Source organism: Mercenaria mercenaria, chromosome 15 (genome assembly GCF_021730395.1).
Source record: "Mercenaria mercenaria strain notata chromosome 15, MADL_Memer_1, whole genome shotgun sequence".
In the NCBI taxonomy this organism is placed as follows: Eukaryota; Metazoa; Mollusca; class Bivalvia; order Venerida; family Veneridae; genus Mercenaria; species Mercenaria mercenaria.
In genome coordinates, this window is record NC_069375.1 from 31,295,092 (window position 1) to 31,321,977 (window position 26,886).

Consider the following 26,886-nt stretch of genomic DNA (forward strand, 5'->3'; position numbering starts at 1 on the left):
AGTCTGGTCAGGGTCCATGCTGTTCGCTTTCAAAGCTTGTTTGAATTAGAGAAACTGTTAGCGAACAGCATGGATCCTGACCAGACTGCGCGGATGCGCAGCTGGTCTGAATCCATGCTGGTCGCAAACGCACTATGTTGGTTTTCTCATGGTGCGGCTCAATTTATGATACGCTTCCAAAGAATTTACAATCCAAGTACACGTTTGCATCTTGAGCTACTGCTTTTGCAGTTACACCATTGTTAAGATATTCATTTAAAACAATACTTAGGTGTTTATATTTATCTTCTGATATATTTTTGTGAATTATTTCACTTTTCCCACTGTTGATGTCAGTCTGATTGGTACTTCGTCATTTAGTTTGCAAATTATGTGCGTTTTCCGCCAATAAAACTATGTCATTTGCATGCTTAACATATCAAAATGTACGTACATTTCGTTTTAGTTCTCAAATGATATACCAATCCCTTGAAATTTTAAGCCCAGTGCTTAGTCATAGGTGTACATGTTAAACGACAAAACGCTGCATCCAACCTGTTGTTAATAAACATATCAAAATTTCAAAATTATTAAATCACGCAAAGACATATTTGTTCAATAAACTATCGCATCCAATTTTCAAAAGTCACCAAATAGTTCCTTTGAAAAAATGGGTGAATACCATTTTAACAATATAGAGGTTTATATTAAAACAACCATGGGCGTATTTTGTTTTTGTTGTAATTTAATTTTCTTCCCTTGTAACGTCTTTCTCTAGTTTGTAAATTCTAGACATTCTAGTGTATTTTTGTGAATTTTCAAAAATGTGTTAACTAGTAAATCTACAAGACCTCAACGACTGGTTTTCTTGAAATTTTGAATCATAATCAACAAGATGTTGTTTAAGGAGCATGCTAAAATTCAGGAAAGTACTTCCAGTAAGTTGGCAACATATCAAATGGCAGGTAAGCTGTTTTGTTCAGTATATCATTTCCACCCATGCTTATATACAGTCATTTGATGATTGTAGTAAGGGATATAAAGCTGGGTTTCAAATGTAAAACAAATGACTAAATGGTTATGGTTTTGCAAAAATCTGGTTGAATTCATCTTCTAAATGCTACGTATACTCGGCATGATCATGTACTTGTTTTGCAAATGTTTAGAATGACCCAGATTCTGTAAGTATATTTAAACAGTGAATTATTGACTGTTTTAAACAAATGCTGAATTATTAGTAAAGAAACCAGCAATATACTTGGGTAGTATAACAGTTGTAAAGTTATATTTGATTTCGAACTGCATTTAGATTTATTTCCGAGTACTTTAAGATTTTTTTTTATTACGAAACTAAGAACCTCAGCTCATGTTCATGTTCTGAGTATCAATACTAGAATACATGCCAACAACAGGATTCCAAAAACGGAGAGATTGTCTGCTTACCTGGAAGGTGAATACCATTTTAGAAGATTTATCAAACAATATTATTTCGTAAGACCTAGTTTGGTCAAAATTGTAAGTTTGTGTAAGATTGTTTCACTCACAAAACAGAAATATACTTTATAAATTAGCTCTATACTATAAGGAGAAACAAAAGTATAAATATTACTTTATGTTCTGCTCTAACAGAAGTTGAATGGCCATCCTACTTCACATACCATATTAAGACATAAGAATGTTTCTATAACACACTGTACTGTTCAATTGATTGTGAGACTTTACTATTATATATATTGATGGTGTAGTATCTACAAGTAAAAATAAAACGTATCATGGTTCTGTTCTGTTCTGTTCTTCTTATGTCACATGTACTTTCAAACATTATTTAATCATTAAGTCTATGATTATTGACAGTCTACTATATTTCTCCTGAAGAAAATGTTTCAAAACATGTGCAACATTGCAAAATGAAAGTGAAAATAGAGCTGTCAAAATTACAAAATACCGCTATATATGTATTTTTTTTAAAAAAAGATACACGTTTATCCTTTTTCATATCTATAGGAGTGTTTGAGATTATATTAAATATGTTTGACACAAGACTAAAACAAAGTATGTTTTTCGCCTAGCTGCACTGAGATATTATAACAACCCTAATGTATGAGACAAGTTCCTTTTCGAAAATCTAGTAAACATGGAAAGCATTCCAACATCGTCATGATGTTAATGATATATTGTTTTACATAAATATCACACAGCATTGCGCTCGCTGTGATACTAACACTGCGCTTAAACGAACATGGTTTGTTATAGAACAAACTAATGGTTTCTTTAAATTCCAGTGACTTCTGCACATTGTTTTCTCGTTTAGGCAAGCCAATAACTTTGTCTGGGGACGGTCCATACGCTGCTTTTCCTAGAATTGTACATTGTGTATCATTGAAGGTTCCATGTAGGCACCTCCGCATGAACGCATCTGCGGATGTCGTTTGGTACTTGTCACATGTATGAATGTTGAGATCTGCTAAATCCGCGGCTAAATGACGTGGGCGGTAGGATGAGTTTCCATTACCACTCATAAGCAGGCTCAATCAAACCGAGCCTGCGACATTTGCATATGACCTGTGAAGTTTCCATTTTTTCTGATTTAGATGTATCCACAATTTTGATGAATAACATAATATGTGTTAAAGGATCATCCACAGCATTAGTTTTCTCATAAGAATATCTCTAATACGCACGATGATGATGATGACTATTATCATTATTATTATGACGATGATAGTGTATATAATAATGCTAATAATGACATCGGTGATGACGACAGAACAATTGATCAGCAACGAAATGGACGCCTTTTAGGAGCACTGATTTACCAAGTATTGAACAATGACAATTTAATTAGTAAAAAAGGACAAAGAGTAAAATGACCTCAAACATGCAAAAAGGTCTTCGTAAATTAGTAGGGTATACCTTCTGATGTACATTTCAAGGTCAAAACATTTTCAAAATAATTTCAACTTCTATAAAAAAAAAAAAAGGAAAAAATCAGTCAGTACTATATTATTGAATTTATATGTCTTAAATACATTTTTTATGGTACTGATAATTTCTTCCATCTTATGCCATACCTTTCACTGTGTGATGAAGCAGTAAGGAACTTTTCTACCTAATCGAAAGACTTTAGTTAAGTATATGCTCTTACTGTCTGTTATTATATTAAAGTGCGACAAGTAAGTTAGAAAATGTCCTTGCAAATTTACGAAAACTTGTCTACCTTATGAACAAGAAACCCTGGTAAGTCCTAAATTTACAACAAAATATGAGTCTACGTACAACACACTCAATTTAAAATATGAATTTTTCACAGAATATAAACATCAAAATAAAGTTCAATCAAAGAAACCACTGTTATAACAATAATAATAATAATGTCGCGACAAGGAAGAAAAACACACTTTCAAGATCGCCTACATAAAAAAATGAGACTGCGGAGATAATGAATAACTTGTCATTACATTTTTATTGTCAGCAAAGAGTCAATTTAAGTAATAAGAGAAATGTGCAAATAATGCATGGTATTATTTGTATTTTTATATTTTCAGTATTTATATCATATGTCAGCTTTTAGGATCATCCTAGCAGCATGATCTCGAGTCTTGGACAATCCGACTTTGTTGTAGACAAATGTTATCGCAATATCTCATGTATATACCAATATTTGTAAATATTCAACTTTATCATTTAATTATTTTAATTACTTTAATTACTTCATCATCTTTTTCTTCCACTTGTACTGTGACAGCTACTCAAAATAATCAAATGTAGTACACTTACATTTCATATACACGTTAAAGACCTAGACTGTCTATTCGCAAAGAGCTAGAAGTTAGTCGGACCTGTATCTAAAAAGGATTTCTCTCTATCTGTTCTGGGGGCTTTATCACACTCTGTCCCTCTGGTCAGACCACCCTGTGCTCGGCTGCATTTGCTATATGTAAAGCGCATTTGAACGTGTTTATCATGAAAAGGGCGCTATATAAACCTGGTATAATAAATAAATAAATAATGACCGTAGTATTTTGTTGAGCTTTCATTAAGTTTTTGATCCCGAAAACTGAAGACTTCTTCATCTTCGTCGCTTATTTCTTGCATTTACGCTCCGAAAGGGTGTCCCACCAATGCGGGGCCTGGCTTGTTAGAATTTGTTAAGGGTTTGACACGCGTATATGCTCCTAAGTAAATGATGAAGACTGGTTGTTTAAGCTTCTGTAAGATGCATAATTAAAAATGCTCTAGGAACGGTGTCCCAACACTGGTGTTTCCCCATCCGTTTCAGCCATTATTGGTTAAATACACTTTTTTTCCCTTTACGAGCGAGTTTTGATTATATACATTTATGAATATTTTTTATCTCCAGTGTCTTCTTTAAAATTCATTGCGTGTACACATTGATATCAAATAGCTTAAAAGTATGTCGATGACCCTCGCGCAGATATTGTCAAACAATCACGTATGTACCAGTAAAGGAAAGCAACACTGAGTTGGAGTTTACATTGCACAATATACTATTAATAACTGCAAAAAAACATTAACTTTATACTTAAATATATAGACCCCACTTTTCGTGTCTATATACATTTGAAAAACTTGTTACGTCCTTCTGTATTTTGAAATATCTTTTTTATATTTTATATTTTAATGGTACATTAACTTTATCATGGAAATTTTCACATCTTTATGAAAGTTTTTTCCAAAATGCCGAGGTTGCGTTAGAATATTTATTAGATATATCTAGTAACAAGAACACGCCTTGATCCCAGTAAATACAACTATTCAAAACATAAACATTGACATATAGCCTTTTGGTCACCTTATAAATCATGGTCCGGGTCGTCCATATATACGGCCAAGTTTGTCTTTTTCGGGTTGCTCCGACCCTTCTTTAGGAAATGACCTTTTATTAAAGATAAGTTTTACATTCAACAAAATAAAAATGTTCATCTTCAGCTTAGTGTATTGTGCATGATGAAATGATGATGAGTTTTATTAGACTTTTCGTTTCTTTTTTTAAATCCCAGATGACCGGGAAACGTGATATTGTGTTTTAATCGCAAAATAGTTCATTTGTATGGCTATTTAACATGTCTGACACGGTAAGGGGACGGACTTTTAAAACACTTTTGCAGCGTCTAAACAGTTGTCACGTTCTCACGGTCGTACACAAATTTCCAAGAGATTCTACATCAGTTTCAATGCGCCTATGTCCATGTTAGATACTCTCACATTGCTGTTGGAAGTTCAGTTAAATAGGAGCCGCGTCTACAAATGAAAACAAAATATTTTTCTGAGATTGTATACCACCGTAGATATTAGACTGTGCAAGGAAAATTTGAACTAGGCGTCAAATAAACCATAATCAATATGTTTTGATACAAGTAAAGAACTGCTGTTGACGATTGCCTTTCATAGTGGTATCGGCAGTTGGGAATCATGCTGATACAGCTGTCAGATACTCTTGCATTATGTATTTCTTATATTGTTCTAATTAACTGTTTAAATTCAACTTTAGATTTCTCATTAGGCCTACGTACATGAAAGTATGTCAACAGTAAGTAAATCGTATGTATAAAATAAGATAAGAAAAAATTAAAAACATCCAGCATAACAATGAGCAATCAAGTTTCTAAGTACCATGAAAATATATAAGTAATTGCTAATGATATAAGTTACACATCTCTTCTTGCACAGTTAAGGTGTGGCATTTTACCAATTCGAGTCGAGACTGGGCGATATATAGGAGAGACTCTGTAGAATGTGTGATACGGGCCTAATTAAAGACGAAATCCATTTTGTTATCAGTGGTACCTTTTACAACAATTAAAGGTTGCAACATTTTAATGACATTGTTTTAGGGGATATTTACATAAGTATGAGCGACTCTGAGAAACTTGTATATCTTGTGAACAATTACCCAAGAAGATTAGCTAAGTTCCTAGTGGATGCATATTTTAAGCGTAAAAATAGTCTGTTTCACTGACAATTCGTGTTCTATTTTTGTGTATTAAATGTGAAACATTTCTTTTATGTGTATGACGAAAGATGTTCTCGTTACACTTTGATTTGCTTTTATTTATTATTATAACATGATAAGACTGCGTCAAACTGTAGTTGCTACAAATGTAGTTATAACTCTGTTCACACTACACCTTTATATATGTTAAAATATGAGGTGACTTATAGGCCCATAGGGCCGGGTGCAAATAATTTTTTATATGAAAATTGTATTATTTATTTGTAACATGTCACGTTAATAAATAAACATTTACTTACTTTACTTTATACATAATTTGTTTGACATACCTTCCAATGAAATTGAATTTTACAGGAAGTGAAAACACTTAATTCATCGATCAGGTCAATAAGTAATCTATCACCTGTATATTTATTATTTATATTTGTCAACTAAATGATTCGCGTAACCTGGCATAACCGACCAATTTGTATAATTTAACTAGTCTTAATAACGCCCAATCAGCGACCTGAGATTTTTATTATCTTTTTGTGTATTATACTAGCGCTGCATTACGGTAAAAATTAATTTCATTAGAATATCAATAAATGATCTATAACCTATATCTGTATTCGAAATACATCTATAGGCAGGTTTAATATACTTTGTAGAGATAATATATGGCACATCTATATGTACATAACACTTGCTATTTAGTCAATATATTGAAAATTAATGAACATACCGGTTGATTTTATGCTTTGGGATTCTGCTGACTTGCCCGGCTTTCTTTCGATCTGCGAATGGCAATTTTTGCCTTAGATTTGCGTTGCTTCTGACTAAAATTTTCTCATTTTCAAAACGAACACACAATAAGATCAACATGGTGTTTAATGATTGAATGCCCTTCTTCATTAGGACACAGCGACTTTATTTGTTTGTTTTGGGTTTAACGCCGTTTTTCAACAGCGGGCAGTTAACCTAACCAGTATTCCTGGATTCTGAACCAGTACAAACCTGTTCTCCGCAAGTAACTGCCAACTTCCCCACATGATTAATCAGAGGTGGAGGACTAATGAATTCAGACACAATGTCGTTTATCAAATAGTCATGGAGAACATACGCCCCGCCCGAGGATCGAACTCGCGACCCTGGGATCCGTAGACCAACGCTCTTACCTACTGAGCTAAGCGGGCGGGCTCACAGCGACTTTAATTTGTTTTGGGTGTCAATTTATTCTTCCCTAAACATGTTTATTGTGGATATCTACATTTTAGTGTATTTTGGAAAAATGAAGAAATTCATATCAATGCAAAGGCCTAGTTTACGTTTATTAAAATTTTGTTATGATACTTGTAAAAAAATGTCTTTAGTATTCCAGTATGCTAGCTCAGTAAAAAAAAAAACACTTTTTTTTTATAATGGCAAAATAGCAAATTGCATAGGCTAACTGTTTTGTCGCCCTTTCCCAGGCAAGCACCACATAATACACTATTGCTCTTTTATCTATACCAGGTAACGATTGGTTGAATATAATTCATAAATAACAAAGCAATATCAAGGCCAAAACATTATACATTTATAACTAATAAACTAATAATATGCGGCACGGCAAGTCCATGTCGGCACGGCAAGTCCATGTCTGCCCGGCAAGTTGAACTGATAGAATAGCCATGCAGCATTACTTTGTGTATTTGGTATAAAAAAAGATGTTTTACCTTCAAAACAAATGTACTTAGAAATAAAATGTGTTCGGTTTAATTTTTTACATGTTAATTTTTAGTTTCATTAGAGCTTTCCTTTATCCAGACACAAAAATTAAAGTTTAAAAATATTTATGGCACTTCTCCAGCGTGGGAGGGTATTAGGACAGTCACGGTACGGAATCTAACTTATTGCGCATGCGCATGGTAGATGTCTTTTCCCACAGCCGCACGATGGACAAAACAGAACAGGTACTTGTTTACATTTTGGCAAGTTTCACCTCTGTTTAAGGGTATTAAGCCTCTATGTCAATGTGTTGATGATTCTTTATACAATGTGTGTTACGTCCGCAGCTTTACAATTACGATTTGATCCAAAATCATACGTAATTCCGGTTGATTTTATGCTTTGGGATTCTGCTGACTTGCCCGGCTTTCTTTCGATCTGCGAATGGCAATTTTTGCCTTAGATTTGCGTTGCTTCTGACTAAAATTTTCTCATTTGCAAAAGTTGTTCGTAATAAATTGTTTATACATAGTTTGATCATTTGACCATTTTGCTTGCAAACAGGCAGAAAGTTGATAGAAAGCCATTTGCTTCCTGTTGGCTTTCACGCCAATAAACATGAGGACATTGGTGTTACTAAAAATAGTAACAACTTGGTAAATTAGAAATTAGGTTGATATTAGTCGATTTCAGATGTGTCATTTGTCGAAAGCTTTATTGACAATCATTTTATGCCATTTATCAACATTTGTAAAAACATACTTTTGAATTAAATTCTTAATTAAGATTTATTGTACAAAGTGTTTGCTTGAATGCTTCAAACAGTGTTTATCTATATGTACAGTTCAGATACATTGTTATAATGGTCATGATCAGTTATTTCAGATGTCCAGTTTCATTCACAAGTCAAGTTTGAAGGCTTCTTTCGGCTATGATTGGCTTTGCTTTAATGAAAATATATTTCGGGGCTTGCATTTTTGACAGAATTGACTGATGATTTTTTTTGGCGGCCAGAATACTAGTAAATTAGCTTTTTCTTCTTGAATAGATAGGTGCCTGCCAAATTTCTTTCTCCACCCCTCCATGCTAGTCAAAATACACTAAGGTGACTGTTTGAATTAGGCCAAACAATTATATCCATGATTATGGTTAATTGGTAAAAAATAGGTAGGTAATTGTTTTCTTTTTCAGGGTTTGGACAGTCTTTGGCCATATTTATAATCTTGTCTGTTTCCCACTCCCTCTGGACCCTGTAGGATTCTACCTGTCAGAAAAAATGACCAAAAAATTATTTATTTTTAATTAGGGGTGGGTATTGCCACGAAAATTGGTATTGCGATATATTGCAATATTGTATGTGGATATTGCAATATACTGCGATATATTGTACCAGTTATTTAATGAACAAAAACATGATGAATCATACTGTTTCTTTTTTCAAATTTATTCAATTAAAAATGAGTAAAATGACTAGTATCAACAACACGAGTGTTTGCTCGACCTTCTCAATAAATAAAAATACCAGTAAACAAAAAAACAAAAAAATAAAAAGTTTTGACTAGATTATGGGGAGTATTACCGAATATTCAAAAGCGAAAGTAGACTGCGTCAAAATATTATTTAGTTTATTGTGCGGCACTACATTCGGTTTACGGATACAATCATATAACACAGGTTGCTCAATTCACCGATTATAAACGAGGGAAGTGGTATAGCTGTTGTATGAATAATAAATTCTAGTTGATAGAAAAATTACTAATGAGTCGCTGACAAATACAAAATTATATTTATCTAAATTTTCTTATTGGTTTTATTATGTGGAATTGGGTCCGTAAAATAGCTGTAAACCAGTCTGCTACCTGCACCGGAAATGGAAGGAGAAAAATGAAAACAAAGTTGAATCATGCTGGCAAGAAAAGGATTTTTTTTGTGAATCTTCTTGGTTTACGTTAGTGTTACTTAATGTTATAAAATAACCGGTATTCGAAAATCATATCGCAATATCGTATCGTCGGAAAAAACATCGCAATAACCGGTCTACCGCGGTATATCGCCCACCCCTATTTTTAATACTGTTTGTGAAAATCCTTTTTTGTCATAATTTCCCATTGAAAGTGATACCTAGATCATGATTCATGAATGTGTTTACCTTTTGTTTGCTTGAGTAAATGGCATACATGTATTAGAATCACTGATTCTTTATTGTTTCTGGCATTGATAGTATGTGGAGATCAGTTTAATCTACCCATTCCTGCAACAAGTTTTGGAATGTGTGTATTTGTTATGCATTACATACTTTAATCAAGAAATCACTGTCTGATTTATGCAAGTGTAACATTGTCTTATTAATGCAAGTAGATCATAAACAGTTATTGAAGCTTTCCAAATATGCCAAAATCTTAAAGAAAATGAAAACATAAGTTTAAACCAGAACAACAATATGCACACATTGAAGTTTTATAATTGATGCCAAAGATGATGAACAATACCGTTTTTTTTGCCAAATCATTGCTCATGAATGTAGTAGTACATTATCCTTGTGTAATTGCAGTATGTACACACAACTTTTTCTCTCTTTAAATCACATGTACCCAGTTCATTCTCTAGCCGAGATACAAGCAACTGTGCATAATTTAATATCCAGGCAATAACAACATCATTTTCTGTATTGAGGGCATTTTACTGGTGTATTGATAATTATCCTCCAAGGATTATAGAACTGATTAAGCATTGTCTGGCTGTTCAGAATCGCAAATGCTTATTAAAGTATTTTACCTAGAATTACCAAAGTGAAACCACACATAATTATTAATTAGCACATGACCTTTGCTCACATTAAGTAGTGTCCACTTTGACTCAGTTAAGTTTTGATGGATCATCATGAAACTTTACACAAATCTTTAGGTCTGAGATCAGTTTCTTTGTATGTGTGAAATGGCTTTTAAGCAAAAAGTATTATGTGTTTCTTCATTTTCAGCTTGACTATTTTCTGAATTTAATGGTGATGGGGCTAATGCACTCACTAGCATTGCTTGAAGTTTTTTATGAAGTCCAATAACTTCATTATTGAAACTTGCCTATCTTGCTCATAGGGATCTCATAATGTTTGGAAAGTTCTGTATCTCAACCAGCAGTGCTAGAATAAGCCCCTTTTACATATCTAAATTCAATAAAGTTTTTATAAAGCTGGGCACTAGACAACTTTTGGGGACAGGTACCCATGCCCTTAGGAAGGGGAATTTTTCGTCGTTTTAAGACAAAAAGGGGAAGTTTTTAGCCATGTATATGTTACTACTTTTCACACTTACTGATACTGTTTTCAATCATTTCTAACTAATGTAACTGTATTGCAGCAGTAACCTTCCTTAGAGACACTATAATAGAACTTGAAAGAGAGTTCATATCTAGTTGAATCAAACAACCTATTATCAGGGGAATTTTCTTCTGAGAAAGGAGAAAACATTATTTTATGAGGGGAATGAGGCCCATATTCGGCCCCAAAAACAGCCAGATAAATGCCCTGTAAAGTCTAATATCTCCTTCATTATCCCCTGCCAATGGCAAAGGGAAATGATTTGGCAGTGTTCGTATGACTGTACATCCATCCGGCCTTGCATCCGAGTTTGCTCAAGTGCATCCATTTGAAATTGAAAATGCTTATAATTCAAGAAGTATTTTAGCTAGAATCACCAAACCTCACATAAATAAGCACATGACCTTAATGTCCCCCTTGTAAGGGTGTAATGATATATCGCAATTCACTGTATCGCGATACTTTAGTCTGGCGATACGCATATCGTATCAAAGTCCTGTTTCACGATACAGTAACGATGCAGTGAAAAACAAAAACATTGAATGGAAACTTTCATAAAATCAGTGTATCATTGGACTTGGGTTGCTTTATATGGGCCATCTCTTGGTTAACCAAATGGGACCGTTTCGTCTAGCATCAATACCCCTTACAAGAATGAATTGATACTAATACAGATGTAAACTGTGACCATTCCTCATCTTGTAACATCACCTGACCTCAGTTTGACCTTGACCTTGTTTTGGACTTAGGTGCAAAATCTATCGACAAGGATGCCACTGGGGGCATCAAGCGTTTAAATTAAACGCAGCTAATTGTTTTCTTTTTCATTTTGTCACATGAATTCTCAGTGTGTATCGCGATAGGTACCGAATCGTTGCATCTGTATCACGATATATGTTGTATCGTGAGACTAGCGTATCGTTACACCCATACCCCCTTGACCTAGTAATAGGAGTTTTTCAGATTGTTTTGGTAAAAAATAGCCATTTTTGACTGTAAGTAACCCATAGATGGATCTTAAAGAAACTACACAAAAGCAGATCACTATTGTATTGATGCACACACAATTTTCATCAGGATCACTTCAGTGACTTCAGAGTTACTGCCCTTTAATTTGTTTACAACCAATAAATTCCCACTTATCAAAATAATCTGTTGATGAATCTACAAGTATAGATTACTATAGGGCTGTGGTGCCTGAATATCTACAGTAAATTTAGAGTTATTTCCCTTTAACTGTTACGTCTTTCAAAATACAGTCCCCTCCTTAACACTTAAGTTAACACAACAGCCTTTTTTGCTGGGGATATAAACTCACTGACTTTGCTTGTTACTTAAATCTTCAATTTAAGTTGATGTACTTGCTCGTAGTGACATTTAACATTAGTGTCTCAGACAGTGTGAGACACCGGTACTTGATACTGACACAGTACCGATTCATCCAGGTATGTACCTGTTAAAAATACATCTGTGCCATTTTTAGCTCATCTGATTTTTTGAAAAAAAATGATGAGTTATTGTCATCACTTGAGCGGTTGTTGGCGTCGGCGTCTGCGTCGGCGTTGCCTGGTTAAGTTTTATGTTTAGGTCAGCTTTTCTCCTAAACTATCAAAGCTATTGCTTTGAAACTGGGAATACTTGTTCACCATCATAAGCTGACCCTGTATAGCAAGAAACATAACTCCATCTTGCTTTTTGCAAGATTTATGGCCCCTTTTGTACTTAGAAAATATCAGATTTCTTGGTTAAGTTTTATGTTTATGTCAGCTTTTCTCCTAAACTATCAATGCTATTGCTTTGAAACTTGGAATACTTGTTCCCCATCATAAGCAGACCCTGTACATCAAGAAACATAACTCCATCTTGCTTTTTGCAAGATTTATTGCCCCTCTTGGACTTAGAAAATCAGTTTTCTTGGTTAAGTTTTATGTTTAAGTCAACTTTTCTCCTAAACTATCAAAGCTATTGCTTTGAAACTTGGAATACTTGTTCCCCATCATAAGCAGACCCTGTACATCAAGAAACATAACTCCATCTTGCTTTTTGCAAGATTTATTGCCCCTTTTGGACTTAGAAAATCAGTTTTCTTTGTTAAGTTTTATGTTTAAGTCAGCTTTTATCCTAAACTATCAAAGCTATTGCTTTGAAACTTGCAACACTTGTTCACCATCATAAGTTGACCCTGTACAGCAGGAAACATAACTCCATCCTGCTTTTTGCAAGATTTATGGCCCCTTTTGGACTTAGAAAATATCAGATTTCTTGGTTAAGTTTTATGTTTAGGTCAACTTTTTCTCTTAAACTATCAAAGCTATTGCTTTGAAACTTGCAACACTTGTTGACCATCATAGGCTGACCCTGTACAGCAAGCAACATAACTCCATCCTGCTTTTTGCAATAATTATTGCCCCTTTTGGACTTAGAAAATCATTTTCTTGGTTGAGTATTATGTTTAAGTCAACTTTTCTCATAAACTATCAAAGCTACTGCTTTAAAACTTGCAACAGTTTTTCACCATCATAAGTGGACACTGAACATCAAGAAACATAACTCTATCCTGCTTTTTGCAAGAATGATGGCCCTTTTTAGACTTAGAAAATCATGGGTAGGACAATATTTCTATACACAAAAAAAATCAGATGAGCGTCAGCACCCGCAAGGCGGTGCTCTTGTCGATACTTATGATGGAAAAGTGTCACATTTAATCGAGGAAACAACAGCTTGTACGAATGTAAGAAAAGCTAATAGTTTTTAAAGCTGCATTCTGTGTGTAGGTAAAGCCATAAACTTGGTCTCACTTTCATATTTCATTTGGATGACAAATAACTCTCAAACAAATTTGGACAATATTCATAGTCATATAAATGAGAAGCTCTTGTTTAAAAAGGTAAATGAAAATTGAAAAATTAGGCATGAACTTGGGACAAAATACATAAATTTCTTGCCTTACTTTAGACACAGACAAGCAAACATGTATTTGTCATCTAAATAAAATTCAGGTATTTGTAAAGATTAATTTTTTAATCAGTACTTCAAATATGAGTGGATACATGTTACATTAAATAATGTTGATTTTGGATATGAAAAGAAAAATACCTATTTTTAGCTCTGCTAGTTATTGAATTCTACTCACCTTGGCATTGGGTGTCAGCGTCACACTTTGGGTAATGTTTTGCATGCAAGTACATATATCATGGCTAATTTATCTCCATAGAGCGTCCGATGAATATGACTACCAGACAAAAATAATCTGTTTTCGCGATGTTTCAAAATACCATTGGTCAAAGGGAAGTAACAGTTTTCCCATAGACTTACATTGTAATGTTTTGGGTTATAGCCCTTTCCTAACATTTAAACTTTTGATGCCACCTACCCAGGGTGAAAGAACTATTCAAGGCCTAAAAGAAAACAGCCAGAAATATACATGTTGACCGTCATTTTTGTGCACTTTTTTCACCCGCAAGTCAGTAACCCCCAGTCCGGCAGTGAATTTTTGTTTACATTTCATGAAAATACCAAATCACTAAAACAAGCAAAATTTTCAAACAAAATACACTTCAAATATTTTTTCCTCCATTAATCATGGCTTAGAACTTCAATTTAAGAAATAAAACAGTTTTCAAACATATTCAACAGATATTTCACCAATGAGAGACCACTTTACATCTTAAATATTTGTCTCGAAATACCATATACTTTTTCAACCAATCAAAAGCCCTGTTAGTTATTTCCCTTTGACCTTGAAACAGAAATTTAAGCATTTGGAAGGACAAACTTTCTGCCTCCATTCGCGCGGATGAATAGCGATGAGAATACCAAGATGGTGGAGAAACCTCCGGTGAAGTTCCTTCATAAAAAACGCTGAACGCCCAAATTTCAAAACAAAATCGTTGAGGGTAGGGTCATAAATAAGTTTGACTTTAAAATTGTTTTGACCTAATGGAAGTGTATCTGGACTTGATACACTTTCATTAGGTCAAAACAATTTTAAAGACATAACTAAACTTCAACTTTGACAAAGCAGCTTTAAAGTAAAAGCATTAGGGGAAAAATGCATGTGGACCCAAGACTTGGTTACAACTTTCATCAACCTATTCAGCGATTCCTGGCACTGAATTTTAGAATTGTAAAAGGTGTCTCTGAAAGGATATGTTTTGTTTATTTACAAGATAATTGTTCTTACAAATAAACAGATGTTTGTTTTTCAGTGTAATAAAAGCTGTCTGCCGATGTAAAATCCCATTATAAAAAGAAAAAATCCCATTCATTTTGTCAAAAATCCCATTGATTCAAGGCGAATGGGAATTAATCTCATAATAGTAGCTTCTATCTGCCAAAAGTGATCCCTGCTAGCCACTAGACTGATAATAAATATATTTCTACATTTTTCCCTTTTTTTGTTGAAATCAATTCAATATGGAAGAAAGTCAGTCATATGATATTGGACATAGGATATAGACTGGCTCAGTTCACTACATTGTCATAAAAATATAAAAAGATACCCGGTAGTCTGATAAAATTGAAACTTCACATGTGTCTTCCGGGTTATGAAACTAGTTGATTGCATCAAGTCCCATAAGTCTGACATGCATTTTGACCAAATCATGTCCCCTTTTGAACTTAAAACCTCTGGTTAAAATCTGTAGATATTTTAACATTTAGGGTAATATTCCTGATTCTGGGACAACGATTCAGATAGTTGGGCACTGGCTGTCTTACAGACAGCTCTTGTTAAATGTGTTATACATTTCAGGGATCATTAATCAATATGCTAAATAAAAACTTATAATGAATTGCATTTTTGTTTATTTAAATGATGCAGTTATATACATGTACAGCTTCAAAGGGTTATTGACATGTCCCAAGTCAATTTAATAGCTATAGTAACACAGACCTTATTAGTAGGTAGTGTTACAAACTTTTAAATTTTATCCTGTCATAAAGTGTTTTTGTGACAGGATGCAGTATATATGAAGGTGTCCCTTCTTCACTAACTTCTTTAATGAGCCTTGTAAAACACAGTAAGATCACATACCAATTCTGTTCAAAAGCGGGAAGAGCATAACATGTCAGAATATGCAAATTAGGCAAGGGGCCTGCGATTTATTGCAAGTAATAAACTGTAACTGTGTGGACACAATGTGGTAGCAAATCATGTCCCTGCTAATTACATTGGGATAAGAGTCTCATGTGTGGGTGCTTTTCACCTAGCACACTAAAGAATCAGGGAAGCTTCTGGAATTTGGCACCTTGCACCATCTCTGCCAAACTTTTGTGGTTTTAATATAAAACTAAAAATGCATGTTGAAATAAATTAAAATGTTTAAGCCTAAAACAAAAATTCTTTGTTTCCGGTAACATGCTCAACAGAATTAGGGTATGTAGGTCGGAATTGTTTTTTTTTGGGGGGGGGGGGGATTTTTTTTATTGAGAATTTTCGAAAATTATTTTTTGTCAAAAAATGAATACAAATAAGGGGTCCTTAGAGCATAAGTAAGTTGATTTCTAACATCACTGAGTCACTGACCATGTTGAAAGCATAAAAAAGTGCAGTTTTGCAACTTTTTGTTAAAAAGTTGAAAAAAAAAACATTCTCAAGGCCATAAAAACATCTAGGCTCTGGTCAAAAATTTAGGGTAGTTCGGGATACCGGAAACAAACAATTTTTTTAATGCCTAAACAAAAAAATAATTTTAATAGTGTTGATGCTGAAAAAATGGAATAGGCTTAGATCTAACTAAACAGAAATTTATTTTCATTGTCTTGAAATATGTTTTAACATAACTATTTGTTTCTTAGATGATCAATGACATTTTTCTGCAGAAATTTATTGAATTTATGTAAAATACAAATTTAAAATGGAAAAAAAAGTATTCTGTTAAGTACATTAATTTTGCTATTTTATATGATTGTGTTAACATGGTTTGATAATCATCAGTGATATTTTCAAAATATATTTCAGAAAATTGTTTGTAGGCTGGAATTCAGGGTTGATATTTTTTGCTTTTATTGATACTGGTTATTGTTTTTGTGTAAATGCTAAGCTATTTTCTGATGATATTCAATTGATTTGCTGTACAGAAGCACATTAAACATTGTCGGACTTGAAACCAGGCTATGTTGTTCGGTGTTTTTAACAAGTTTTGAATTTTTAGCTGGACTTGTCAAAGAATACTAAGGGAGAGCTTTCAAGTTTGTCGGCGTCTGCGTCCCAATTTGGTTAAGTTTTTTGTATGTAAGCTGATATCTCGGTAATCATTCTTATAATTGATGTCACTGGCATCCGCAGGTAGTGCTCTTGTTATACTGTTTTCAACATTTTTTGCAAGACTGCGAAGTGAATGGATGTTGCTTTTAAAAAGAGTATTGTTTGCTTTATGTAAAGGTCATCAGAACAGATCATGTTCTTAGTATTTAGCATCATCTAATGGACCTATTAAACTACTCTTGACAGATGTATACATGTTCTTTGCAGGGAAAATGACATTTGGATTTCATAATTATTGACTTCTTGGATTCAGTAAAACATTTTTTAATCAGCATAATCCATAAAAATCACATTATGAGAGACTTCCAGCATTGACACTAGAAAAAACAAACTATTCTGTTTGAAGTAGTTACATCTATCCCTATGCATACTTGCTTAAGAGAAATGTTAGATACTGAAAGTAATTGATAGAAAGTTTTCTTTTATTTTATTATTTCATAAAAATCACCATATTAACCTTCACGACAAGTTGAAAATGTCAATAAACTTTAAGTTTTGCTTTTGATGTGGATGTTATTGGCCCATAAATTTACTCTGCAGAAGGTAAGACTTGGATACATTTCAGTGCTGCAGTCAAGATTTGAAAAGGGCAGGCTGCTAGTGCCCAAAGGGCAATTGCAAGTCTCAAAGCGATGAGAAGGGGGAGACCTCACGTGGGAGTGGGGGAGGGGTTTGGGGGATCTCCGTCAAGAAAATTTTGAAAAACAGGGCTAGAGAAAGCCTCGGATGCATTTTCAGCATGAAACTATTGTTTTTTCATGTGATCCTGTTTTGACTGGAATCATTGTGTGTCATGGACAAAAACATAATAATCACAGACAATAAACAGGACACTTGGGGCGTTTTTACAGTAAGACATATATTTACTGGACTCAAAAGGGCATAGGCGCTATTAAAAACGGCAGGGCGCTTTGAGAAAGGGGCAGGGTGCTGTGCCCTTCTTTTCCGCTCTAGCAGCACTGAAGTCATAATATATTGTTGGAATTTTCATATATCAGAGGTTTTTCACCTCTTTCTGACTTCATGATTGCATTCTGTCAGATTTTCAGGGGGTGTGTGTGCTGCAATTATGTTGACGTCATTCTTGTTTAATAGCAGTGTCTTGGGGCTGTTTATATAAATTAAACAGTTTGCTTTAATAAGCGATTTAAAATTTTCATTTCTTTTGCAAATTATGTCTCTAAAAGTGCATGCTGTATTTTGTTAATGTATTTACTAAAGTCTAAATAGTGTATGTTACAATGGTAGTTAAAGATTTGCGAAGGCTGATAGTTCGGATAGGTTGTAAAGCATATCAGCTATGCATGGCAAATAAAAGTTTGTCCTTGTACTGGTAAATCTTGTCTGGAGGATACAATCATACATTATGCTAATTTTATCGTTGACTGACCTACTTTACTAGGCTTTGCTTTACTTAAGAGCATGGTACTTGAGGCGTAGCTAGACAGTTTTCATATCTCTTTTCTTGACTGATGTTACTCTGTTTTAAAACTATATATATCCATGTCTAGGAGACAGTATTAAAACAATCAAATTAAATCTTAAATTTAAAAGAATATAATTGTTTATGTTTTAAGTTTGTGGTACATGTAACCTGTTTGCACTAACCTTCTATTCTCAAATTGAAGGGAAAAGAATAAGGTGTGTATTAATTGCCTTATTACAGAGAAAAATTTGTTATGAGGCTGAGATCTTAATGTTTAAAGTTCTTTGATAGCTCTTTATGTAATTATAACTTTGGCAATGCAGACTTAAATGCAACATTACATTGTTACAGTGTTCATGTAATTGTCTCTTGTCTTAACCTATTTGATGAGGAGAAATGACTGTGTAGACTTTTAAGTTTAATGGCTAGGCTACTGTGGGATACTCCGGTTTTGTGCAATATACATTAACATTTTTAAATACTCGTGTTGATTAATGATTTCTCACTATTGAAACAATTTTTTGACATTTAACCATGTATTAGCCATATTGTCCAGTTAACCTAAAGACACTAGCTATGCAATTATAGTTACATGTTTTCATGCAGTCTCTAGAAGCCTTTTAAGGCATTTATTATTTTGGAGGTCAGTATTTAAAAATCTTGCTCTCTGAAGCCAAAGTAGCTGGAGATTATAATATTTATACCCCCACCAAACATGTTTGAGGGGGGTATATAGGAGTCAGTTTGGTCGCGTCCCGTCCCGTCCCGACGCGTCCCGAAATCTATTATCTCAGTTATTACCAAATGGATTTGATTCAAACTTAAAATACATGTTCCACCTTATCACCAACATCATGTGACACAAGGTGCATAACTCTTGACACCAAGTTTTCATGAATTATGTCCCCTTTTACTTAGAATTTAAGGTTAATTTTGTTGTATTTTCACTATATCTCAGTTATTACTAAATGGATTTGATTCAAACTTAAAATAGATGTTCCACCTCATCACCCACATCATGTGACGTAAGGTGCATAACTCTGACATCATTTTTTTTTATGAATTATGCCCCTTTTTACTTAGAATTTAAGGTTGATTTTGATGTATTTTCACTTTATCTCAGTTACTACTGAATGGATTTGATTCAAACTTAAAATAGATGTTCCACCTCATCACCCACATCATGTGCCCACATCATGTGACACAAGGTGCATAACTCTGACACCAAGTTTTCATGAATTATGTCCCCTTTTACTTAGAATTTAAGGTTAATTTTGTTGTATTTTCACTATATCTCAGTTATTACTAAATGGATTTGATTCAAACTTAAAACAGTTGTTCCACCTCATCACCCAGATGATGTGACATAAGGTGCTTAACTCTGACATAAATTTTTTATGAATTATGTCCCCTTTTACTTTAAATTTAAGGTTGATTTTGATGTATTTTCACTATATCTCAATTATTACAAAATGGATTTGATTCAAACTTAAAATAGATGTTCCACCTCATCACCCACATCATTTGACACAAGGTGCATAACTCTGACACCAATATTTCATGAATTATGTCCCTTTTTACTTAGAATTTAAGGTTAATTTTGATGTATTTTCACTATATCTCAATTACTACTGAATGGATTATATTCAGACTTAAAATAGATGTTCCACCTCATCACCCACATCATGTGACACAAGGTGCATAACTCTGACACTATTTTTCTTGAATTGTGTCCCCTTTTACCTAGAATTTAAGGTTAATTTTGATGTATTTTCACTATATCTCATTCTGATTGGCTTAGAGCCAAAGGGAAGTAACCTTTTTTTAACCTTTGTACAGAGTTTCTTCCACTTAAATTTCAGGAATTAGTCTATTTTTAGAAATCCTATTTTTAGATTTTCAATATTTTAGGTATTTTTCTAACTTTTTTAGCTCACCTGTCACAAAGTGACAAGGTGAGCTTTTGTGATCGCGCGGTGTCCGTCGTCCATCGTCCGTCCGTGCGTGCGTGCGTCAGTCCATAAACTTTTGCTTGTGACCGCTCTAGAGGTCACATTTTTCATGGGATCTTTATGAAAGTTGGTCAGAATGTTCACCTTGATGATATCTAGGTCAAGTTCGAAACTGGGTCACGTGCCCTCAAAAACTAGGTCAGTAGGTCTAAAAATAGAAAAACCTTGTGACCTCTCTAGAGGCCATATAATTCACAAGATCTTCATGAAAATTGGTCAGAACGTTCACCTTGATGATATCTAGGTCAAGTTCGAAACTGGGTCACGTGCCGTCAAAACTAGGTCAGTAGGTCAAATAATAGAAAAACCTTGTGACCTCTCTAAAGGCCATATTTTTCATGGGATCTGTATGAAAGTTGGTCTGAATGTTCATCTTGATGATGTCTAGGTCAAGTTCGAAACTGGGTCACGTGCGGTCAAAAACTAGGTCAGTAGATCTAAAAATAGAAAAACCTTGTGACCTCTCTAGAGGCCATATATTTCATGAGATCTTCATGAAAATTGGTCAGAATGTTCATCTTGATGATATCTAGGTCAAGTTCGAAAGTGGGTCACGTGCCTTCAAAAACTAGGTCAGTAGGTCAAAAAATAGAAAAACCTTGTGACCTCTCTAGAGGCCATATTTTTCATGGGATCTGTATGAATGTTGGTCTGAATGTTCATCTTGATGATATCTAGGTCAAGTTCAAAAGTGGGTCACGTGCGGTCAAAAACTAGGTCAGTAGGTCAAATAATAGAAAAACCTTGTGACCTCTCTAAAGGCCATATTTTTCATGGGATCTGTATGAAAGTTGGTCTGAATGTTCATCTTGATGATATCTAGGTCAAGTTCGAAACTGGGTCACGTGCGGTCAAAAACTAGGTCAGTAGGTCTAAAAATAGAAAAACCTTGTGACATCTCTAGAGGCCATATATTTCATGAGATCTTCATGAAAATTGGTCAGAATGTTCACCTTGATGATATCTAGGTCAAGTTCGAAAGTGGGTCACGTGCCATCAAAAACAAGGTCAGTAGGTCAAATAATAGAAAAACCTTGTGACCTCTCTAAAGGCCATATTTTTCATGGGATCTGTATGAAAGTTGGTCTGAATGTTCATCTTGATGATATCTAGGTCAAGTTCGAAAGTGGGTCATGTGCCGTCAAAAACTAGGTCAGTAGGTCAAATAATAGAAAAACCTTGTGACCTCTCTAAAGGCCATATTTTTCATGGGATCTATATGAAAGTTGGTCTGAATGTTCATCTTGATGATATCTAGGTCAAGTTCGAAACAGGGTCATGTGCGGTCAAAAACTAGGTCAGTAGGTCTAAAAATAGAAAAACCTTGTGACCTCTCTAGAGGCCATACTTGTGAATGGATCTCCATAAAAATTGGTCAGAATGTTCATCTTGATGATATCTAGGTCAAGTTCGAAAGTGGGTCACGTGCCATCAAAAAGTAGGTCAGTAGGTCAAATAATGAAAAAACGTTGTGACCTCTCTAGAGGCCATATTTTTCATGAGATCTGTATGAAAGTTGGTTTGAATGTTTATCTTGATGATATATAGGTCAAGTTTGAAACTGGGTCAACTGCGATCAAAAACTAGGTCAGTAGGTCTTGAAATAGAAAAACCTTGTGACCTCTCTAGAGGCCATACCCTTGAATGGATCTTCATGAAAATTGGTCAGAATGTTTACCTTGATGATATCTAGGTCAAGTTTGAAACTGGGTCACATGCCTTAAAAAACTAGGTCAGTAGGTCAAATAATAAAAAACCTTGTGACCTCTCTAGAGGCCATACTTTTCATGGGATCTGTATGAAAGTTGGTCTGAATGTTCATCTTGATGATATCTAGGTCAGGTTTGAAACTGGGTCAACTGCGGTCAAAAACTAGGTCAGTAGGTCTAAAATTAGAAAAATCTTTTGACCTCTCTAGAGGCCATATTTTTCAATGGATCTTCATGAAAATTGATCTGAATGTTCACCTTGATGATATCTAGGTCAAGTTTTGAAACTGGGTCACGTGCGGTCAAAAACTAGGCCAGTAGGTATAAAAATAGAAAAACCTTGTGACCTCTCTAGAGGCCATATTTTTCATGAGATCTTCATGAAAATTAGTGAGAATGTTCACCTTGATATCTAGGTAAAGTTCAAAACAGGGTCACGTACCTTTGAAAACTAGGTCAATAGGTCAAATAATAGAAAAACCTTGTGACCTCTCTAGAGACCATATTTTTCAATGGATCTTCATGAAAATTGGTCAGAATGTTTATCTTGATAATATCTAGGTCAGGTTCAAAACTGGGTCACATGAGCTCAAAAACTAGGTCACTATGTCAAATAATAGAAAAAACGACGTCATACTCAAAACTGGGTCATGTGGGAAGAGGTGAGCGATTCAGGACCATCATGGTCCTCTTGTTATTATAAGTCCTATGTAAAAAGTAAAAACATTTTTACGTGGTAACATGGGTCGGTAAGACACTTTTTTGTATTCATTTTTAGTGTATCTCTAATATTAGAGATTTAAAATATTTACTAGATTTAAAATATTTACTAGTATTACTATACTAGTATTATACTAGTATTACTTATATGTGGAAGCCCAGGATGAAGTACTCCAAAGTATTTTTAAGATTCCTTATGGTTGCCATTCTTCTGTGACAAGACCATATGGTGGGGTATGAGTCACTCCTGTGACAGTTCTAGTTTTACTTAGCATGACCTAATAGATTTTACATACAACTCGTGACTCTGGGTCTATACAAGACCAGTTTAGCTACATGTAGTGAAGCTATTTGAGTTTCAGATCCTCATTCATCTGGTTCCTTTGAAACTTTAAGGTTTATTATATCATACTTAATGTAATGGGAGAAAATCATGCCTACCCACATATTCAAAATAACATATTAACCAAAGCTAGTAGTATGTGAGTGACCAGTAATGGTTACGTTAATATAAAGTTATTTGGATATGGTAGTTAAAAATGATTTGATAAAATGCTTTTATCTTTTCCAAACCAGGATGTTAAACTAGTTTTACACAGAATATTTTTATACATTGTTTAATACTTATACTTGAGAAAATACATTGGACAGATTTAAAGTACTTCCAAAAAAGGTTATAAATTCAGCTTGTATAGCATTATCAGTTGGTAAGTTGTTATGTTTCATGTACATTTTCTTGTGTGTTAATGCCGATGATTGAGGAAGGATTTAGGGATGTAATCCTGTAAATTAGTTTATTAAAGAAGGAAATTTATGATTGGATAAGGAAGTACTAAAGACTGTTGGGATATATAGTGTTACTTTAACAATCAGATTAGTTTATGTATAACACTTATTTGTTTCCTTCAGGAGAATGATGTTGGAGGGGCTGCAACGGTAGAGGTCAAACAGGATGTGAACTCATTGAAGGATCAGTCTAAAAATTTAGAAGAAAACATTGGAATCAGTCTGGGAAAGGACCAAGATGTAACTGAAAATGAAAGTAAAAAACCCACAGCTGTTTTGCCTAGTGACATAAGCTGTAATGGAGTTAAGGAAGGAGAAACTATTGTGAATGGTGACACTGAGAAAACAAATGAAGAGATAAGAAATTCTGAACCTGAAAAAGAAACTGAAGACATTTTAAATGAATCTGAGAAGGTTGTTAATCCAGAAGATATAGTCACTGAGAAAAATGGTGAAGTCAAGAATGAAGAGAAAGATGTTGTACTTAATGGACCTTCTGAAAAGGATGAAACAGAAAGTACAGTTGTAGAAAATTCTGTTAAGGAACCAGATAAAATTGAAAATACTACAGAGAGTACCAGTTTAGAACAGAACTCTGAAGTTTGCCCTATTGAAGAAGAAAAGATACCTTCTGTTCCTGTTGAACTTTCAGATTTAGGTAGTGACAGCTTAACCCAGGAAAATACAAATACAAGTGATACAGTAACTGATTCAGCAGTACAAGAAGAGACAGATGTAGAAATGAAAACTATTGAAAACGAAAATGCAACATTTGTAAATAGTCCAGATGTTAGTGAAAAGCAACCAGAAGAGCTTACAAAAATTTCTGGAGAATTGATTGAACATAGCAGTAGCTCAGGGCCTCCATCTTTAGTTAAAGAAGTTAATAGCGATGATAATTCTGTGTTAAGTAATTCTGTAACAAGTGAACATATAGGTAATGAAGAATCTATGGAAATTGATGAAAAACATTTAAATGAAGAAATTCAGTCCGAACAACCATCTGCTATTGAAAGCAAAGACTTGAAAGTGATAGCAACAGAAGCAGAAAAACCTGTTGAAAAAGATCCCGTGAAAGATAGTAGTTGTGATCTGAAAGAAAAAATTGTTGAAGAACCTAAAAAGGAAATTGTAGTTAGAAGTGCTGCAACGTCTATAATACAGTCAAAGACAATGTCAAAGGGGCAAAAACTTGACCAGTTACTGTCAAAAATCACAACTAAGGCTGAAACTGACAGTCAGAAAGTAGTTCCACCTCCTCAAAAACATGCTAAAGCTCGAAAATCTTGTGTAAGCTCTGCTAGCAACTCTGTTAGTAAACCTAGTATTCCTGCATCAATTACATCTCTGACTTTTAATGTGAAAGAACTAGAAAAGAAAGGGGTTCTAGATATGCCTAAGCCTAAACCCTCAAAGAGGAAAGCTTTTGAGCCTATCAAAATCCCATCACCTGATAAAAGCTCTTCACCCCCTAAAAAGGGGTCCCCAGTTAGATCCCCATTAAAGTCCCCTGTTAAATCTCCAGGCAAAACAGAAAATCCATTTTTCATAAAGCAGAAACTTATTCGTAGAAAAAAGAAAAGAAAAGCATACAAATTGCCAGGGGAAAAAGTTTGGAAAAAAACTAAATCCAAAAAGTCTGAAGAAAGGCAGTTAAGCAAAGATAGTGAAAAAGAAACAAACAATGACAAAAATAAGGAAAAAGATGTTGAGAAAACAGTTGCAAGTGAAAGTAGTGAACAGCAAGTTAGTCAGATGGGGGCTAGTATGCCAGTCAATTCAACCCCAAACAAAGTGCCCAATTTAACTTCTAGTGATAAAGCAGCAGATAGTAAAAGCTCTCCAACACAAAGGAATGCTTTAGATATGTTGACTATGAACTCTAGGAAATCATTTAGTTCTGCTAGTTCTAGTGGTAGTTTGAAGAAAGCAAGGAAAACAGTACGCCAAGGTATAGACCCAGCAACACATAGAACTCTGGATTCCTTCTTGAAGTCTGGCAGTCATTCTAGGAAGGTTTGTAGTTGTTTCTTTGTTAGTTTATACATAAATTATTTTAGGTCGATTGTGAAGGAAGTTTTACAACTTATATTAATCACTCTTGACACCTCATTCCTGATGGAATCCATCGCCACGAGGGTATGAGAGAAGGGGCTAGTTTCCCTTTTAATGCTGAGCGCCAAGCAAGGGAGTACTGGTACCATTTTTCACGTCTTGAGTATGATGCTGCCGGGGATTGAACCCCTGACCTCCCGCACTCTAAGCGGACGCTCTACCACTAGGCAATCTAGCCTGTTGTTTCTTTGTTTTGGGTTGTTGAAATATTATAAAGGGAAGGAAGTATTAATTGGGGAAGAAAACTTTGACACTAAGATGTGATGATATGTTAATGTGAAACAAAATGATTTACAGATCTACAGATAAGAGTTAATGCCAACTGTAGAAAAAATGTAACAAAACAAGCATTGCTTCTTCTTTTGATATAAAACAATTGAATCCAACCATGCAAGCTTAAAACTTAAGCTTACTTCAGTAAGCAGCAAGTGATTTTAAGAATGATTGAGAGTTGACAGTTGCTAAGCTAGTGCTTCAGATCAAATTTTATATATTTATCCAAGGCTCAGTACAAATTTATAAAGACTAATAAAGAAATCAGTCATTCAGTATAGTTTTACATCTAGAGTGATTAAATGTCTGTTATATTTTACAGATGCAAGATACAGTTCCTGAAAAGAATGTATCTACAGAAAGTAAGTTTAGCATTCTGTATAGATATAACATTTTCAGTCATATACTGTGAAATCATGTGGGATTGGTATGGGACTAATTTTCATGGTTTGAGTTATTTCTCAAAATTAAGTCCAAACTAGCAAGTAAAATTCCCATTTTTAGCTCGTCTGATTTTTTGAAAAAAAATGATGAGTTATTGTCATCACTTGAGCGGTTGTCGCATCTGCGTCGGCGTTGCCTGGTTAAGTTTTATGTTTAGGTCAGTTTTTCTCCTAAACTA

The 26,886-nt window shown here is 34.3% G+C and overlaps 1 protein-coding gene across 2 annotated transcripts in view; it reads left to right on the forward strand.

The window, feature by feature from the left end:
• Positions 1-820: 820 nt before the first annotated feature.
• The window catches only part of LOC123550294 (uncharacterized), a 53,655-nt gene continuing 27,589 nt past the window's right edge, over positions 821-26,886 (forward strand). Inside the window, exons 1-3 of one of the 2 annotated variants that reach the window (XM_053524916.1) lie at positions 821-944; positions 24,000-25,892; positions 26,587-26,626. In XM_053524916.1, coding sequence (XP_053380891.1) covers positions 891-944; positions 24,000-25,892; positions 26,587-26,626 — 1,987 coding nt within the window. In that variant the 5' untranslated portion in view covers positions 821-890. Of the gene's footprint in view, positions 945-7,847; positions 7,888-23,999; positions 25,893-26,586; positions 26,627-26,886 lie in introns of those variants that run through there. The other variant, XM_053524917.1, reaches the window with a different exon arrangement.